Source organism: Euprymna scolopes, chromosome 4 (genome assembly GCF_053919585.1).
Source record: "Euprymna scolopes isolate OS-2025 chromosome 4, ASM5391958v1, whole genome shotgun sequence".
Lineage (NCBI taxonomy): Eukaryota > Metazoa > Mollusca > Cephalopoda > Sepiida > Sepiolidae > Euprymna > Euprymna scolopes.
In genome coordinates this window covers 180,401,835-180,415,542 of record NC_136485.1, presented here as the reverse complement: position 1 = coordinate 180,415,542, position 13,708 = coordinate 180,401,835, and the positions used below count along the sequence as shown (strand labels likewise).

General features: G+C 32.2%; 1 protein-coding gene across 2 annotated transcripts in view; it reads right to left on the bottom strand.

The window, feature by feature from the left end:
• The window catches only part of LOC145270461 (uncharacterized), a 198,696-nt gene that overhangs the window by 80,743 nt on the left and 104,245 nt on the right, over positions 1-13,708 (bottom strand). The window contains exon 4 of one of the 2 annotated variants that reach the window (XM_080126098.1): positions 6,010-6,129. The exons of the other annotated variant lie outside the window; for it this stretch is intronic. Within the exon in view, the coding sequence (XP_079982224.1) occupies positions 6,010-6,129 (120 nt within the window). The remainder of the gene's footprint in view (positions 1-6,009; positions 6,130-13,708) is intronic. 2 annotated transcript variants of the gene reach the window in all.

Genomic DNA, 13,708 nt, shown 5'->3' with positions numbered 1-13,708 from the left:
ACTTTGCTTTTTATTTTTCATTATTTTATTAAATTATGTATTTAAAGCAAAAAAAATAACTTTAAAAAATAAACTTATAATTTTTGGATTTTTCGACGATTGATAATTTTATATTTGAATTAACCAAACTACTATTCTCACCTTGAGTGTTATTTGCACGTTTCAGACAATGTAATCTCTGCCCTTAATTTCAACACAGTCATAACTGATTGAACTAGAGCATGCAGCCTGTTTAAATTTCTGTGCAGATTCTAAAATTTGACAGGAAGATTCCAGAGCTTGACATAGGTTATATTGACAGAAACAGTCTGCGAGTAACAATCAAGATGAGAACAGTGGTCTGAAGAATCCAAATTATACGAATCTTAAATACCAAATATGCTAAAAATGTGAAAATTAAAAATATCCAATTCTATGAAATTAAGATCTTTAACTCTTAGCATCATTTATACAGATAAAAATTAATTTTTTTTGTTAACCCACTATAACATTTTTATTTAATAAAACAACAAAGTTACCAATATTTAAAAAGACTTTGCAGCCCTCCCCCACTCTTGTTCACCCCATGCAACACATATTGTCACTTGGATGGGAGGGGCTACTATTTGAGGCCATGTCTAAAGGGTGCTATGTGAGGAGATGAGCAAGCTGTCTGTTCACATTTCATTTAAACTTATGCAGGTGAGTACAGTAAGAGCAGCAAGAAACTATTAGAAACATCTAGGGACCTCTACAATGAAAGGGTTTGGCCTTTTGGTCAAGATCAAAGTGTAGTAGGGCCTTGTGCCTAATTTTGTTGAATTGAATTTTTTGTACGTTTTTTATGTTCAATTTTTTTCTTTCTCAATAAAATATATAAACAAGATCAAAGTGTAGTATCTGTTCTTCAGGTGCTGCACTTCCATTTCTTGTTCTCTTTCGGTGGAGGATCAGTCCTTCACAACTGAGACAATTTTTATTTTTGTACCTTTTCTCCACGTTAAAAAACGACCCTGGTGTCTAACTCTGTCCCGTGGGGAGGCATAGTAAATAGGTACAATGAAAGGGTAGGGTTTTTATTCTTGTCGGATTAGTTGGGGATATTTACATCAAGGAGGTACAAGTGCAATAAGTTTGGAGCACATTCCATTATAGTATTTGTAAAACACGCACAGGGATGCAAAATTGTAGCAATAGGACAGAGGTTGAAGCTTGGACCATCATAGACTCTTTTGGGTCCTGTTTGTCAGAAGTTAAGCATTATAAGCTATGATAAGGAGATAAATAATATAAATAAAATCAAGGTTTATGGAATAAAAACATTAAATGATTAAATATCAGATAATAATTAGATAATATTTAAAAATATGAAAACTTAAATATAATTATTTCTGAAGAGATTATAGTAATTTTTCCTAATAGTCCATAAAATCAACTATTTTGTCTTTTCAACAACTAAATGGACTTTTGTATCCAACAAAATGCTCAATATTTTAATAAAAAGCTAAAAAAAGATTTTAAAAAGAAAAATAACTTGTTTGAGAGATTGTTTAATCTGAGAAAATTAAAGATTAGTAAATTTAATGAAAGTTTTATTCCAAATAATCTATTATGAAATTTTTTATTTATAATCAATTTTCTAGGTAGATTGTATTTAAGTTAACAATGTGGGCAGCATATTAGTAGTTATGGCTAATAATCATATGCAATTGATCTGAACAATTGAACACAGAAAATAGCAGAATAATTGAACCAACACATAATTTGGGTCAACTTTTATTATTGACTGGTTGTTGTGCCATTAATTTTGATCTAGAACTGTTATCTTGACTCCAGATTATGATAATTTGAACCTGCATACCTCCATTTTCAGTATCAAATTGCGAATGATTCATCTCTTTACAAGATCACATTTCAACTAGCCTTTAAAGTGATAATTATTTTGACTTCCCATCACAATTCGGACGCATGAAAAAGAATAGAGATCGACTTTGTAATTCTTTGTTAGGCTGAAAACATTTGATTAGAATTTACTGAAATTGATGCAGAGTTGTTTTATAAAATAGCATTTCAAGAAGTACTAAATGAGTCATCAACTATTAGGATAATGTTTATACATTGTACAGTAGTGTGTATGTCTGTGATGGTAAAAAGATATGTTACAAGTACTTTCAGAGATATTATGTTTGTAAATAGTTTAGATGAGGATTGATAACAAAGTCTATGTTCAATTTATTTTATACTATTTTTTTTTTATATTTTTAAATCTCATTAACTTTTTTTATTCAATTCAACAATTCAATGTTATGTTGGGTTAACAAAAACATTGTTAAATCTCACATGCTTTTCTCTGCTAACAGCCTATCTCTTTGAGCCATGGCATTATATCTGTTTCTATCATAATACATTTCCACATCCTAAATAATTTTCAATTGTGGTCCTTCCAGTTGAACTTTGCTAATCTATCTGCAGTTCCGTTTCATTTAACTAACTAAATTATATACTAGTGGATTTACCTGTTCAATATCTTACTAGAACAGTAGCACAAATAATCCAAATAATATGACAAAAATACATTTTATGTTTCTGAATTTTTGAGATGAGGATTGATTATTATTTGGATTATTCAAACAACTGTTCTCATCTCATGTGGTGTAATGTATAACATATTAAGTGACACTCTTCTGGAAGTTCAAAGTTCAATTCTTAGTGAATACAATTGTGAATTATTTAATGCTATTACCCAGTTATGACCGACGGAACAGGAGACCACTGGCTATAAGTCTAATGTAAACAAGTTCTTGTTGAGTCGTCCTCTTAAATAATCAAATTCTACCTAATTTCCACCATTGCTGATTATCACAGAGTTATTTCACTGGCCATCTGACACTCATTAACCCTTATCCTCAAGTGGCTTATGGGCTTTAATAAGCACTGACTCACTATTTTTTAAAATTTTAAAACGAACCTGGAAGCATTTAAACTGTTGTATAGATGATCATTTAAATTCTTAGAAAATCTTTATGTATTAAAAGACTGAAGTTATTTACATCCAATCCTTTTATAAACAGATTAAAATAAGATTACCATCAACAAAATCTATACATCTATAAAAGTGAGAATATGTATGTGTATGCATGCGTGAGGACAATTCTCAACCTATATACTCAACAAATTTTTGATCTACAGACTTGAAATTTGGTATATAGGGTATTCAAACATGTGGAAAACATTTTAACTGGTGTTCACCCAGAAAGAAGGGCTGCTTAGGTCAAAATTGAAAAATTGCTACATGGGGTTTATCGGATTTTTATCTGTTTGTTGTTTCACAAATGTGTATGAGTAAATGGTTCACATTAGAGATTACTCATGCTAAGAATCGGTAGATTTGAAAACACTTTAAAGATCATGTCATGCTGGCCTAATGGTTATTGTACAAAACTCACTGTCTTTAGGTTTTGGTTTTGATCTCAGCTAGAGTATTGGTTTTACTTATAAAAAGTGAACAGTTTAAAAAAAAACATAATACTTGCATGCACGTGTCTCAGTTTCTTTCCGTCTTTTTTTTATTTAAAACATTTTTTTTTCAAGTTTAATACCTACAGTATTTATGTTTATAATAAGAATTCTGCATTGATTAAAATATGATATTTATGTGTATTTCACGACTGGGCAATGCCGGGTGGCCTGCTTGTTAATTATAGTTTTATAACAATTTGGTTCAATCAATAATTTAACAACCAACAGTATCATAATAATTTAAAATATCCTATTAAAAATAGTCAGAATTAAAAACAAAAACGGAATAAGTTGAAAAAGAGCAGCATAAAAATGAAAAATAAACTGATTCTCAAGCTATACTTGGCAGGTAGAATTAGTTTACAATAAAATCAGAGATGTACTAATTCAAGTCTATGAAAATAAAAACTAGAGAAATGAAGAGTGCATGAAGGATGTCAGAATTTCATCATTTCAAAATAGTCATAAAAAATTGTTAGGTAAATTTCAAATACAGAAATAATTATGTTTCTGCAAGAACCAATGGGGTTTAGTAAAATTCAGTCATAAGTGACATTATTGATTAATACATGTTGAAGGCTTAATCCCCAGTGTGGGCGATACTAGTACAATTGCGAATTACTTAGGACTTCTAACTCCAATCATGGCTGATATAAAACATGGATCAAAATAAATGGTTCCATTTGTAATTCCGAGTCCAAGAAAAAATGTGGCATGATTGAAATGGCTACATTTTTTAATTATTATTACTAAATATTATCATATTGATATTATGTACAAGGAGAGGCTAAGAAGGTAGAGTGGTATAGCTATATACAGAGATATATACAAAAAATTCTAACTCCTGTATGTTCACAAACTCCTCCTATGGTTTTAGAGTTAAACTATTCTTACAAAACTTGATACTTTTATGTAAAATTATATGCTTTTTCTGATTATGCAGTCAGATTTTATGCATATCTTTACCATGAACTATAAATTAAACGTGTAAGATTTTAAAACTGCTGCAGTCTATCATACAGAGTATGAGGTGTTTAAATAGTTTTAATTTCTTTTAAATTATTACGTGGTTTCATACATCATAGCAGTAATCGTGCTATTAATCTGTTTTAACTGAACCATTAATATCTGCTGCAGATGTCTTGGTAAAGGCAAAGGCTAAGGGTGTAAACCCTAACAGAAATCTGGTTTAGAGTCCCGATAAGCAGATGATGAAGTACTGCAACACCTTTCCGGCAACTTCTGCAGCTGTGCTGGCTCAGACTGTATTGGTTTGCCTTTCTGTTAGACTTTGTCTGCAACACCGAGAAGGGGACCCCAGTAATTGGGCAAACCTAGCTTTCCTTATCACCTACACAGGCCTGCATCTGGAGAGGCAACTCCAGCTTTGACTTTATAGTCACAGCAAATGCAGCAGTGCATCAGATTAGATGCAGATCATCATTGTCTCACTAGACTTCTGTCTAGTGAGACAATGATGATTGCCATAATCATGATATGGGAAAATAACAAAAAATCACAGAGCAATAAAATGTCTGATATTTTCTTAACGATTTCATGCAATAATTTTCAACATTTTATGAAATACAAAAAATCTTCTGTAGAAGCACTTGAAATGTAAAAAAAAAAAAAAGAATTGTCAAGTATTAAATTGAAATATGAAAACCCTACGTCACAGTTGATTAAGTCAGCTAGTGTGAATTTTAACAAGGATCATACTGAGTGCATGATGATAGCTCAAATCTGCGAAACAGAATCGTTCCAGGGTTGAATCAAAAATGGGTGATGTAAAGTTGAGGCAGGGAGCAACAGGTCAAATGGTAGATAAAACAAAGTCGAACCATGACGAATGACGTCACACTTTTCGAACTGAGAGAAACAAAGGTTTTAAAATCAGTCTCTAAATTGAAGCCGTGCAAACGAGACACTGCCAGTATTATAGAAGAATCTAAACGGAATGTTACCTCAATGCCTCTGTCTGTGTATGTTACTCATTTCAGTTAAGTTAGACAGATGTCAAGTAAATAATTAGCTCAGGGAACAGAGATTTCCAAGTTCGACAAGGTATACCTAAAGAAGGTCATAAATTACATCAACCAAAATATGCGAACAACACTCAAGATGAGAACAGTTGTCTGAATAACTCAAATAATATAATACAACTTATCAATCCTGTTTCAAAATTTAAAAACATGAGTTTTTTTATAACATAAAATTTGATGATGATTTGGGAGAAATTTTTTTTTTTATTGCACTTATCCTTATTTTATCTGATGACTTATTTTTAACCATAAAATTGTACAAGACTTAAAGATATTTCCTTAGAACAAATGAATTATTTATTAAACAAAAAAATACCAAAACAAGACAGCAAAACTAAATGTATATGCTTTGAATATATCTTACATTTAACTTTTGAAAACTGTAAAATAAAGTGACATATTCTTGATAAAAAATTTGATTTCCTTATTTTTCAATTATTTCTATGATGAAAAAAATTACATTATTTACATGTTTTGGACTGTTTTCCTCGTCTTCGTGAGGGTTGTCATTTTCACAAGGTTTCGGCCGTTGTATTCTCTGGCCTTCCTCAGGTGTCTTTTGTTGTAGTTGGTAACCTCCTGGTAACTTCTAAGAAAACAGTCCAAAACATGAAAATAAAACTTTAAATAACATTTCAAAATATCAATAAATACAAAAAATATTCACAGTAATTTTTTTTTATGTGAGTAAAAACTGAATTAAGTTTTCCTAATGTTTATGTTAATTATAGAACTCCTTTGACAAATATATATCTTTTTTTTTTTATTTGCATTTAATTCTTTTTTAATAAAACATTTCATACTTATGTCTGTCTACATGTAATTAAAAAAGGCTAAGATCATTAATTCTAACAGCAGTTTATTTAAAAAAGTACTTGTTTCTTAAATGTTTAACATTAAATGGTAGATATATTATTTTAAAATTCTATTAACCCCAACAAGGCATATTGCCACTGGGATGTATATATGTATGGAATTGAGCAGTCTGTTTACATTACATTTAAATTTCTGCATGATAGTATAGTCAGGGAAGGCGACTAGGAGGCAATTTCAAAGTCTAGCAGTTTGAGGGAAGAAACAATTAGAGTAGAAGGCTTTCCAGCATCTAGCACCAACCCCAGTCCCATCGCTACAATATTGCATCCCTGTGCACGTTTTACAAGTATAAAATGATGAAGGCCTACTCAAGTAAGGATGGTATAGGCTTTATGTAATTTGTAGGCCAACAATCAGTTAATTACATGAAGAAATGCCAAAAATAGTGAAATAGTCAGAGTGAAAAGTTTTGTTCTTATTTTACAGAACAACAAATGTTTTCATTGGAGCATTTCCATCCAATAAGAGAGATGCTTTAAAACGGATTTTATGGAAGCAAATAAAAGAGAAAGACATCACCTCATGTTTCTACATCAGCAGTAATGTTACTAGGTGTACATCCTGCTACTAAAAGTACACAGCAAACTCTTTATCTGTGAGTATCTGGAACACACCTCAATTTTTCTCATGTAAAAAAAAAAAAGTTACATTGCACACAACCAATCCATAATAGTTTTGTGTAATTTATTTATTTGCGGACTGTTATCTTCATCTTCATAGTTGTTTTTTTTGTTTCACCACGTTTCGGCCAACTCATCCTCTGGCCTTCTTCAGGTGATGGGATAGAAATCTCTTAACTGTATCCTCAGTAATTACTGCCTTCCATAGTTGTTGTCGTCTCACTACGTTTTGAGCAACAAAACTTCTGGCCTGCTTTGGGTTGAATTTAAACCGCTATATCTTCAGACAATGCTCACCTGGAACTATAGAGAGCCAATGCCTTTATCCGTTATGCTACGGGCCTGCCACGTGACATAGTGGATAGATTACTAGGAATACAGTTACGCGACTCCACATTCCTATTCTGTCACGGTTAATCACCTGAAGAAGGCCAAAAGATGAGTTGGCCGAAACGTGGTGAAACAACAACAACTATGATGATAATGAGGATAACAGCCCGCAAATAAATAAATAAATAAATACACAAATTAATCATCTCAAAGAATTCCAATAAAAAAATAAAAAAAACGTAATTTTCTTGTTTTGAAATAAAAAGTTACTTTTCAAAGCAAGCAAATTGTTATTCTTTAATAATCAGTTATGTCATGGGAAACAAAATCCCCATGAAACAATAAAAAAAACAAACTTTTTTGTGATTTAAAAATAAAAAAATTAAGTCCTTTTATGTTTCTGAATTTTTGAGATGAAGATTGATTATTCGTAGTATTTGAATTCTTCCGACTATTGTTCTCATCTTCAGTGTTATTTTCACAACGTTTTGGTCAATATAATCTTCGGCCTTCTTCAGGTATATCTTGTAGAACTCAGAATCTTTCTGTCACTCACAATCGACAAGATATACCTGAAGAAGGTCGGAGGTTACATCGACCAAAAAATTGTGAGAATAACACTAAAAGTGAAAACAGTAGCTGGAAGAATCTGAATGATGCAATGTTTAACAGATATACTTGTCTGTGCAGCCATACATTTTGGCTACAACCAAAGTGTAGTGTTGATTTTGTCTTAGAAGACCATCCTCCCAAGCATTACCTCCTTTTTCAAAACTTGAAAAGTTTATTGTTTTTTGGTCAAAGGAGAATGTGTTTATTATCTGTTTTCAAAGTACCCTCATCTATAAGGGAATGCCAATGAGACCAACATAGTTATTTTTTTGCATCTGTACTAATGTGTCTCCTTTTCAGGGATCTAGATTCCATACTATGAATTGATCTTTGGTACTTATGTAGAATAAGAACCTGGCTATCATCAGAATTTCCTGGCAGTTTACATAAAATGCCAGGAGGTGCAAAATGAAAGTTTTGTGATTTTTGTGCAAACACTAGCCAATTTTTTTTATAGAAAATATATTATTTCTGTTATTACGAAAATAATTCAATGAAAAATTGAAAAATTAAAAGAATATTCTTTTTGTTGTTATGAAGAAAATACAATGAATAATTATTGAAATTAAAATCAAGAAAAAAAAAATCACTCATGAAATAAATTTCATTTTATTTTGAATAAAAAAAATCTGATTTAAAAAAGTTTTTTATATAATTCCCCCCCCCCATTTTTTTAATGATTTGTTGTTCAAATCAAATATTTATTTATTTATTTTTTAATAATAAATCAATGATAACAAATGTTTTCATAAATGACATTGGCTGATGGGATTTCATCGGCTCAACATTTTAACACCTTATGTAAACTGTCCAGAAAACCCAGACGATAGTACAGTTCTTATTCTGCATAAGTACCTGATCTTTTGTCTGGGGTGAGGCAGATTATGTCATTTCTCCTAGGAATTATCTCCTCTTTTCAGAGATGGGATGATGAGATTTATTGCCTGTCACATGAGGTACCTTCATTCATATTATTTGGACTAATGTTCTCATTTTGAGTTATTTTCACCTTTCAGTTGATGTAACTTCTAGCTCTGCACAGAATTTCAAACAGAACCTTTATTTAATATAGAGGTAGCATGCTCTCATTCTTAATTTAATCCCTTCTTTACTATATAATAAGAAATAAACTACAATCTAACTATTGATCAATATCTTTTTTTATAATTATTTGGCTCCAAGACAGAATATTCAATCAAAAATAATCATGAAAAGAAAAATTAGTGTGCGATAATAAAAAAAGAGGTCTTGTTACATAAGATCTATCATAAAATTACAAATTAGTTCATATAAAGTTAGCTGAACGTAAACCCATGATAAATTGCCACAAAAATTTTTTATTAAGTTTGAGGGAGGGGAGGATAAGTTTGGAAATAGAAACTTTCATATGAGTGTGCGCGCACGCGCATAAACACACAGTAAAGCTTCACTTCTAAAATGTGTGTATGCATGCACACACACACAACACAATATTAGTTTTATGCAACATAAGGACAGAGTTTCTTTCCAAAGCAAATATTGTTTTTGTTCCTAAATTTGTTTCTGATAATATATACTAACAAAGAAACTAATATGATGTTATGAGCACAGTAAAAAAAAAAAAAAATTAACAATCTGTTATACCGGCCTTCCTTGAACAGAGGAATTGACACCGATTAGCACTATAAATAGTGCTAGTAATTCCAACACTGGTGAAAGAGATGCGACTGCACTTCAATTGCTAGCTGAGTGCCCAGCAGATATACACGCTTTCCTATCTTTGTACATTATTGTTAATACACTTGTTCCTTAACCAAATCTCGACTTGATTGTTCTTATTTTCACTGTTGTTCCATGACACAACAGATTGACGACAAGGAATCGAAACGACCATCACTGCAGAGAATCACCAAAAGTGATGGAAATAAAGATTCGTAAAATCTTTACGGCAGAACACCTTCGTCATTTAAACAGATATTTGGATACGCAAGGATTAACAGCGAATTAATTGATACAATAGTAATTTGGAGACAGGAAAAAACTTGCTACAAAAATCTACAGCAAAAAACGCGCACGTTGTCAATTATTTGATAATTGAACACACTTATCAAGTGTTTTAGAAAGGGAAAAAGGGCTCATTTTTTCTTCACCAGAAACCATTTTTCCTACGGTAAGAATTTTCTTCTGCAAAGTTAAATGTCCAAAACCAACTAGCAAATACCGTATAAGCTTATCGTTATTTCGATAACATCTAGGATTTGAAAAAAAAAAAAACAAAAAAAAAAAACATGCATGACTTTGTCAAGAGAAAAAGAGACAAACCGTGAAAAATAATTATTTGCGTACATCATTTGTGCTTAGCAAACACACAAAGAATCAAGTCATTTTTTGCAAAAGGCAAAGAGGGTAATAAAAAAATTTTTTAAAAAATTTTCTCATATGAATTCCTTGGATATTTCAAGCAACGGATTTTATTTTTGCTACGTAAAAACGTCGGCAAATAATAAGAAAAAAAAATGCTTCAACAACAGAAACACTTGAGGAAATATTGATGAAAACACAGGAGGAACAAAGAAAAATTCTGGAAGCGACACAGTAAATAAAGCAGACGATAATCATAACGCATTTTCTCAAATAGCTGTGTGGGTCGCTATTGAAAATTTCAATTATAATCCAGAAGACGACGTCACTTTCATCCAGTACTATAAGACGATATGAGGATATTTTTTATATCGGATTGTGGTACCTGGTCAGACGCGAAAAAAGTTAGGCTTTTGCTAAGGAAATTGGGAACAGCCCTGCATACAAAGTTCGTAAATTTTATTCTCCCCAAAAAAGATCAGTGAGTTGAGCTTCCAAAAAACAGTAAGTAGCATATACTTACAGAATTGCTTTCTGCAAAAACGTCTCTTTTCCATAGGCGATATAAATGTATAAATGTTACTAGAAGAGAGGAAGACGACTACACTACTTATACAAGTATAGTGAACAAGCATTACAACGATTTTAAACTGGAGGAATTATCATCAGATAATTTTAAATGTTTAATATTTGTGCAAGGGCTGGTCTTAAATAAAGACGCTAAAATCAGGCGTCAGGTTTTAAATAAACTCGAAAACGAACCAAATTTAAAACTACAAAACTTAACGGAAGAAAAGAAATGTTCCATATGCCGCTATAGAACAGATAGACGGTAAATTAGAAAGACTTGAAAACTTGATCACAGTGAGTGAGCTGCACCAACGGTTTACATCAAAAAGAAGAGTAAGGAGATTCGGGTTTGTACCGACTTCGCGGCAGGCTTAAACAGGGATTACAAGATCACCATTATCCTCTTCTGAGCCCTGAAGAGATATTTGCGAAACTGAGTGGAGGGAAATATTTTTCTAAAATTGACCTCAGTGACGTGTACTTACAAGTTCCAGTCGATGAGGAGTGTTCAAAGCTGCTATGTATTAATACCCATAAGGGATTGTACAAGATTAACAGACTTCCTTTTGGGGTCAAAGTCGCCCCTGCGATTTTTCAGCAAATTATGGACATTATGTTAAAATGGGTTGGATTTCGCAGTAGGGTACCTGGACGATGAGTTAATAAAAAGCGCTAGCAAAGATCAACACAAAGCTCATGTAAAACAAGTATTCAAAAGGATCCAGGATTATGGATTTAAAGTAAAACAGGAAAAATGTACATTTTTCATGGAGAAAATAAAATACTTGGAGCAAATCATCGATAAACATGGAAAAAGGCCGGATCCAGATAGATTGAGTGCAACAAAGAATATGCCTGCTCCAGAAAATATTGCGTTTTTACAAAGTTTCTTAGGTTTGGCAAATTACTACAATGTATTTGTGCCAAATATGCATAAACTAAGGTCGCTTTTAAATGAACTGTTAAGGAAAGACCAAAAATGGGTCTGGACGCAAGAGTGCAAAGAAGCATTTCGGGAAATTAAAGAGACTTTAATGTTTGACTTGTTTCTGGCACATTATAATCCCAAGCGTGAAATTATAGTTGCAAGCGATGCCAGCTCCTATGGCATAGGAGCATGCATTTTACACAAAATCGATGATGGAAAAGTGAAACCCATAGCACATTCATCTCGATCACTTTTGCCAGCCGAAAAGAACTACTCACAAATTGAAAAAGAGGTGCTAAGCATTATATTCGCGGTAAAGCAATTTCATCGTTTCCTGCACAGTAGGCAATTTCTGTTACAAACAGACCACAAACCATTAACGATTTTCGGGTCGAAAAAGGGACTACCACAACATACAGCGAATAGACTCCAAAGATGGGGTACCATACTTCTGAATTACAATTTTCAAATGGAGTATGTACTATCTAAAAAATTTGGTCATGCAAATGAGTTATCGAGGTTAATACCTAAGCAGACAGAACCATTGGAGGATATGGTAATAGCAGCCATTCAAGCGGAAGTTGAAGTAAAAAATATGTTATGTGACACAATAAGAGAACTTCCAGTAACGCTTGATGAGATTAAGAGTAAGGCAGAGGTGGACAAATTTATTATACGCACAAAAAAAAGGATCAACAATAACGAACTGGATGGAGAAATTTATTCAATTTGCGATAATGTCCTGTTATATAGCGACAGGGTCGTAATTTCTGCGACATTACAGAAAAGAATACTGAAGGAATTCCATGTAGGACATCCAGGTATATCAAGAATGAAAAGGTTAATGGGAAATCATAGGCATTACAAAGCTGATCTCGCGAGTTTGAATTATTGTGGAATTATCTACCCTTTTTTTGTCAAGATATACTGCATAATCACGTTGACACACCGGTTAGATCACCAAAGTTAAATGACGTTGCGTCTGACCAATATTTTTTTCTGTATTTTTGTTTTTAATTAGGTTGAATTCTGGACTTACACTTAATATTTTATATACAATATACGCATCATAAGAACTTGGTATTGATGGGATTATGGGTGTCTGACTCACTCTGCATCTCAAGGCATACAGATATGTACAGTGTGTGACCTCCTGTCCTAATTACATAAAGCACCTGGATATCCCAGGAATTAAGAGGCACGGTAGATAGAGGAAAATCTGGCTCAAGTACATAAGAATCAGTATAATTGTATGCAATGTAACAGACATTTTTTTTTTACTATAGCATCACCATTTATCAAGGTTTAAAGGTCACTCAAGGATAATGATTAATGAACGCCAAGTGAGACAACACGATGATGATTAGTGATGGTGGAAATTGAACAGAAATTAATTAAGAGAACAGCTCAACAAGAATTTGTTTACACTGGACTTGAAAACGTCTATGTTATAGTTAACTGAGAAGCAGCTCTCTGGTATTGTGTTGCACAGACAAATTTTCACTTAGTTTTAGGCACAGGTAAAAAATATGTGTAAGATGCGTTGTCCCCCCCCCCCTTGAGTCTGGGACACTTGTGCACCTAAAACATCCTAAATATGAAGATCGTATGAAGGAGAAATGCTAGTAAATCTAATTATAACATTATTAATAAAGAACATTTGTAACGAGTTTGAAATAACAACAAAAAATAAATCATCAACAATAAATATTATTTGTTATTTGCACCATAAAAAAATGGTTATGCGGCATTGCTTGATGGTTAAGGGGGTAGCATCACCCGTGGCAATATAGTAAGGACCATGTTCTCTAATAGCTTTTCTCTAAATTAATAAACTTATATTTTATTTATTGATTTTAGTTTGAATTACTACTACTAGTTTCGGCATTCAC